Below are 6,482 nucleotides of genomic sequence, written 5' to 3' on the forward strand. Positions count from 1 at the left end.
AAAACTGTCGTTACCTGTCCCCACCTTGGAAAGTCTGTCTGCACTTAGTCTGGAGCCCAGTGTTCTACTCAGTGAGATCCATGAGTGCATGCACGTTATTTGCTTTCTCTGCACTTCAAGTGCCAAGCAAAATGCCTGGCACAGTCATCATCCTTTTGTTAAACATGAGGGAACTAGGGGACTGGAGTATCAATCTCACTTTTTCCCATTCTCCCCCGTATTTTTCCTCATCCTTGCTGAAATGGAGTAATTAGGATGCTGGAGAAATTTCCTGGCTAGAGCAATTCTAAGCCGGGGCAGTAACATCAAAAATACAACCACGAGAGATGCAAACATTGTCTTTACTACCCAAGAAGCAGGTTGTAACAAATAAAAGGGACAGTTTGAGTCAGTTTTCCTGTTTGGCGTATGGTTTCATTGCAGTCATGGTCACACAGCTGGGTTCTCATCCTCCTCCACCTCAGGTCAGGTGGCAGCAACGAGCAGTGGTCCAGTCAATTGTGCTGCACTGGCAGTGGCATGTGTTTTCTCCCCGGATATCCCAGGAACCACAGCCATAGCCACAGGCACAGCCAGTGACAACCATCCCTACATGGGCACACGAGACACAGAAATTAGAATGCTTGGATTTTGAGGTGAGGGAGGAATACTCCTACCATTTTTCATTTCTATGCAGCCCAATGATAGATATAAGTTTTGCAGGGCTGAAAGGTAATTCAGTTTTAAGAGCCCTCTTTAAGGAGAAAAAATACAAAAACTACTAATACCAAGTTAGGTATAGGGCCATGGACGAGACCTGTGAAATTCAGGGGCCTGGGCATTTCTTTCCTTAGATTTATGATATATTTATCTCTATGCTAGCCCTACCCACCCAAACAAGGGAATAGATTGGGAGATGAATGACAGGGGGAAATGGTAGGTGACAGATCATAACAGGACAACTGAGGGAAGGGAGGCTGGTGTGTGAAGTCATGAAAGGGAGGTGGGAAGGGAAGAGGAAGAAACTCAAGAGCTCTTGGTAGCCTTGTTAAGGGAAATGAGAATGGGCAAGAGATCACTGGGAACCAAGAGTTACGACCCAGCCCCAGGATAACACAAACATGAGATAGGGGAAAGGGATGGTCAGGGGAGGGCATAGGGCATCTTACCCACCATTCCTCCTCATGGAGTTATTTACCTGCAGGGCACGAGGACAGTCTGCCTGAGCTTTGGATACTGACACATGTCATCTTTTTTGCTGGAGAAGTACTTATCTCTGAATAGGAGAGAAGAAGGGATATTGCCCATGATATCTATCTCCCATAATCCCCTTCCAAATCTCCTTTTACCTGAGAGGTATCAATGTCCATAATCATGCTACTCACTAGCTTTTAAAGTTTAGTTTCCTCATTTGTAAAATGAAAGTAACAGTTGTACTTACTTCCTAATGTGAATATTAAGTAATCTAGGTAACGTTTGCATTATACTCCATTCATAATGAGTATTCATAAGTTATAACTATCTTCCTCTTCATCACCAACATCATCAAGCTATTATCATCAGGGAAACTTGCAGTTTTAACCAGGAGTCCAAAAATGATATGGGCAGGAAGGGCAGGAAGGTTAAGCTTGAATGGACTTAATAGAAGTTGAGTATTTGAGGATGGAATAAACAAGTTAGGTTTAGGGATAGGAGGCATAATCAGGGGTTCTATCCCACTCCCTGCCCCCAGTCAATTACCCAAGCCGTTGAGAACTTCTTTTATCTTTGTATCCATGATAGAGTCTAAGGAACACGGAGCAGTCTCTGGGATCATCAGCTGGACGAGGATGAGAAGGAGAAAAATGCAAGAGGTAGACTTCATCCTGTTGAAAGGCAGTGTCCTGGGGATGGGAGGAAAAATAGAATGCTGACATCTCTGAGCTCCACTATGGTTGGAAAGGAAGAGAAAAAAGCACATGGAGAGTTTCAAGAGAGAACAGACAGAGGAACATCAGTATCAGTATCAGTATCAGTATGGGAGAGCTTAGATCTCTCCCAAGTGGCTTGAAGAATTTGCTGCAGAGCAAATTCACTCACCGAGAAGTTCAGAAATGGTCTATAAAGACTGATCAGGAAAGATGGTTTTATATATCCTGTGGTATTGACCTGGAACCTCAACACACAAGCAAGAACAACATAAAAATACACTCCCCAGATGTACTATCTTCAAAGAAATGCCTGCTAGGGTGTGACACACAACTGTGATAAATTCAGTGTGTCTATGATAAGGACCAACTGCTTTTGCTCTGGTTCTCAGCCAGAGCTTTCTGTTCTTCCTCCTTCTGTTCTTCCCTTTCCTTTCTTCTTGGCAACCCCAAAAGGCCAGTACCTAAGCCTTCTGTTAACATCCCCATATTAAAAGGCTTTTGTTTGCTTCTTCATCAGGAAGAGGTGACTTTAGGATCTCAGCAGAGCCCTAATTGTTACCTGTGTAAACGTCATTTTATTGTCCCTGGCTAATCTCATCTGTGAGAAAGTAACAGAAAACCTGATTAGCACTGGTTTATAAACAGGGAAGTTTATTGTTTTATTAACCATAAGCATAGTCTTTGATTGCAAGGTTCTTGTTGGAGGTTCAATAGGGTCATTACCAGCCTGAACTTTACTCCTTTTTTCCTACAATCCTCAGCTCACTGGATTTTTATCCTTGATCACTCTCTTGATAGTCCCAAGGTGGCAGGCATCATGACAGCCTCAGCCAAAATCCTGAGCAGGAAGGAAGGAAGGACTGGGGTAAAGCCATTTTCTTTGGAGGCTTTGCCTTTTCATTTTCAAAGCAAGATTTCTCCCTAGAAACTCGAGCAGATTTCCCCTTATATTTCATTGTTCCATTCTGGGTCACATGATTTGCCTTTCTGGTGTGGCTGAGAAATTGAGTAGATTTCTACAACCCCTTATATAAGATCCTTGGGCTCATAGGTGATTTATTTTCTAGGATGGGGCACATGGTCACCAGAATTGAATCCCATGATTCAAAAGCAAGATGAAGCAGAGAATGGCTGTTGGATCACCATTGTTGGAGGCAGTCAGGTGGGGAAATCCAGCCCTGCTGCTGCCGTCGTGGTCCTCACTGCCTCTTTCCCTAAAGATGCCTCCAGGGACCAGCTATTTCTTCAACATATCTCTCTCAGGAAACTTTGAGAATGGGGCTCCATGACACTAGAAAAAGTCAAGGATGTTTCCTTAAAGCCCAGGTAGGAGCTGAGGAGACAAAAGAGTGATAAAGAGCAGGAAAGAGCACAGACTTGTGTTTACTATAAAAGTTGGGTACAGTTGTCCCATTTGTTAATTCAGTGACTATAATTCTTCTCTATATAAATTATGGCTCTGGTGACTCAGCAGTAGAGAATTTTTTGCCCCCTTGATACTACACTCTAAGATGGAAGATAAATATATAATATGTCAGATATTGAAAAAATGCCTTGAAAAAAAGAAATGAAGTCAAGGCAATTGGATACACTTCTGCACTATTGCATATAATGCAGTGTGTTCAGAGAAGACATCTCAGAAAAGATAACTTGTAAACAATGACCTGTAGTCGTGTGGGGTAAACCATAGAAAAAGCTGGGACAAATGTTTTAGGCTAAGGGGCAAGCAAATATAAAGAACCCAAGGCAGGGAGATGGTTGGTGTGTTGAAGGAATAGTAACAAAGGCAGTATGGCCAAAGAGAGTAAAATAAGTAAAGCAAAGAGAAGTGATGAAAGTGGTCAAAAACACAACTGGGGTCAGGTTGGTTATACAGCACTTGTAAACCAACATAAGGGCTCTGGGTTTTATTGTAAATTTGATGGGAAATTATTGGAGCATTTTGTTCAAGGAGTGATGATATGGCTTATTTATATAAGAGCATTTATGTTTTATAAAGCTTACTAAGGCCACTGCTCTGGAAGAGACAGAGGAAAAGAGGTAAGCAAGGAAACCCAGCAGCAAGGTTTTGCACAGTTCTGGGTACCAAATGGTAGTCAGAACTGGGTAAATTTTCATTACATATAGAATCAGTTTTACTGATGCACTGGGTATGACATATAGGCGAAAGAGCATAATGAAAGATTGAGGTTATATTTTAAATAACTTGTTGAAGAATGATGCCATTTGCTGAAATGGGGACCCCTTGGGACAGCATAGATATGGCAAGAACATTAAATCATATTTGATCATAGTCAATTTAATATGCTTATTAGACATCCAGCTTCGAGCTGTGGCATAGGATTTGAGTATATAAGTCTGGGGTTCGAGGGAAAGGTGAGAGTTAGAGATATAAATTTGAGAAAAGTCAATCCACAGATGAATATAGTAGCATAGATAACTTAATTAAGAGTGAAAACTTTTTTAAGAGAGTCAAGAAAGTGATAGACTGGGAGGCAGATGTCTGAAAGAATATTGATTTAAGATTTGAATTGAACTGCATTGACTAATGGGTTTGTTGAGAATGGAAGGGAAAGAGAAGAGAACAGGATCACAAAAGAGTATGTTTGGGTTACAATGAGCGTGGGCAACACGGAGAGTGAACATAACCTCTGGGCAACAGTTGTAGTCAGCACCATGCCTAGCACATTTGATACACAGAGGGGATCACTCTAACACTCCTCTCCCTTACATAACAAAATTATTTCCAGTAATAATTATGCAATAATAATGATTTGTTAATTCATTCTCTAGTTTTAAAACAAATAAAAAACATTCAAAGAACAGATGTCAATTTTAAAGCTTATGTTTAAATTGAGGATAATATTTTTGTGTGAATTAAAATTTTCACTTACTGAACAAAAAAATGTTATACCACTCAGTTTGCATACTCTTTGGGTTTAAAATTTTAAACACAATTAAACTCCACATAATTATATACAGTGACCAAATTGATGTAATTTAAATACCATTAATTATTCTTTACATTCACTGGTCTATCATTACTTATTTAGATTAAATTAACTGCAGGAATACATAGCAGGATAGAAGTTGTAGACACAAAGGCAAACGTGAATGTTTCTGAAGTGTTATGAACTTACCGTAAAAATTGAAATGAAGGCATATCACAAACCCCAAGGTTGGTAGATGGAAGGAAATAATAATGATTAGAATAGAAATAAATGAAATAAAAACTGAAAAAAATAGAAAAAAACTCAATAACATTATAAATTGGTTCTTTATTCGGCATCTGGGTGGCTCAGTTGGTTAAGCCTCTGACTCGTTTTTGGTTCAGGTTGTGATCTCATGACACAGGAGATCAAGCCCTTGTCAGGCTCCCCACTCAGCAAGGTGTCTGCTTCTCCCTCTTCCTCTAACTATCTCTCTCTCTCGCTCTCAAATAAATAAATAAATAAATCTTTAAAAATAAATTACTGATTCTTTGAAAAAATAAACAAAATTGCTAAGCTTTTGGTCAGAGTCATAAAAAAAAAGTAGAGAAGGGACCTAAATAAATAAAATCAGAAATGAAAGAGGAAAGTAACAACTGACACCTCAGAAGGACAAAGGATAATGAGACTACTAAAACAAATTATATGTCAACAAATTGGACTACCTTGAAAAAACTGATATATGTTATTATTTCCTAGAAACATATAATATTTCAAAGCTGAGTCACGATGAAATAGAAAATTTGAATACATTGATAGCTAGTAATGAAATCGAATCATTAATCATAACAAACAAAAGTCCAGGACCAAATGGCTTCACAGGTGAATTCTACCAAGTAGTCAAAGAAGAGTCAATACTTATTCTTAAATGATTCCAAAAGACAGAGAGGGAGGAAACCTTCAAATATATTCTATGAAGCCAACATAACTCTCATACCGAAACAGATAAAGATACTATAGAAAAAAGAAAACTACCAGGTAATATCCTGATAAACATAGATGCAAAAAAATCCTCAATAAAATATTAGTAAATCACATTCAGCAATACGTTAAAAAATAATTCATCATAATCAAGTGGGACTTATTCCAGGGATACAAGGTTGGTTCAATATTCACAAATCAATCAACATGATACACCACACTAAGAAGAGAAAGGATAAAAACACATGATCATTTCCATAGATGCAGAAAAAGCATTTGGCAAAGTATAACATCCATCCATTCATGATAAGAACTCTCAACAAAGTAAATTTAGAGGGAACATAGTTCAACATAATAAAAACCATATACGATAAACCCTTATCTAATATCAAACTTAATGTTGAAAAGCTGAGAGTTCCTCTAAGATCAGAAACAAGACAAGGATGTCTACTCCCACTTTTATTAAACAAATTGCTAAAAGTCCTAGCCATAGCAATCACACACACACACATACACACACACACACACACACACACACACACACACACACACAAAATAAAAGGCATCCCAATTGGTAAGAAAGAAGTTAAACTGTCACTATTAGCAGTTGACATGACACAATACATAGAAAACTCTGAAGACTCCACCAGAAAAGTTAGAAGTAATCTATAAATTCAGTTAA

At 38.7% G+C, this 6,482-nt stretch overlaps 1 protein-coding gene across 1 annotated transcript; it reads right to left on the bottom strand.

Moving 5' to 3' along the window:
- Nucleotides 1–322: 322 nt before the first annotated feature.
- RETNLB (resistin like beta) lies at nt 323–2,205 on the bottom strand. The gene is made up of 4 exons (XM_004769139.3): nt 2,059–2,205; nt 1,720–1,862; nt 1,178–1,255; nt 323–588 (listed from the first exon to the last, which is right to left on the bottom strand). Exons 2-4 carry the CDS (start codon nt 1,841–1,843, stop codon nt 461–463), a joined length of 330 nt encoding a protein of 109 aa, XP_004769196.1. The 5' UTR covers nt 1,844–1,862; nt 2,059–2,205; the 3' UTR covers nt 323–460.
- Between the last annotated feature and the right edge of the window lie 4,277 nt (nt 2,206–6,482).

Source organism: Mustela putorius, unplaced genomic scaffold (assembly GCF_011764305.1).
Source record: "Mustela putorius furo isolate JIRA1106 unplaced genomic scaffold, ASM1176430v1.1 tig00003834_pilon_pilon_pilon, whole genome shotgun sequence".
NCBI lineage: Eukaryota > Metazoa > Chordata > Mammalia > Carnivora > Mustelidae > Mustela > Mustela putorius.

What these genes read in the sequence shown, in the direction of transcription:
- RETNLB (XM_004769139.3), bottom strand. Translation starts at nt 1,843, where the DNA reads ATGAAGTCTACCTCTTGCATTTTTCTCCTTCTCATCCTCGTCCAGCTG. An exon ending in AGAAGTTCTCAACGGCTTGG is followed by an intron (nt 1,256 to 1,719) that starts GTAATTGACTGG and finishes TCTCCTATTCAG; the next exon opens with AGATAAGTACTTCTCCAGCA. An exon ending in ACTGTCCTCGTGCCCTGCAG is followed by an intron (nt 589 to 1,177) that starts GTAAATAACTCC and finishes GTGCCCATGTAG; the next exon opens with GGATGGTTGTCACTGGCTGT.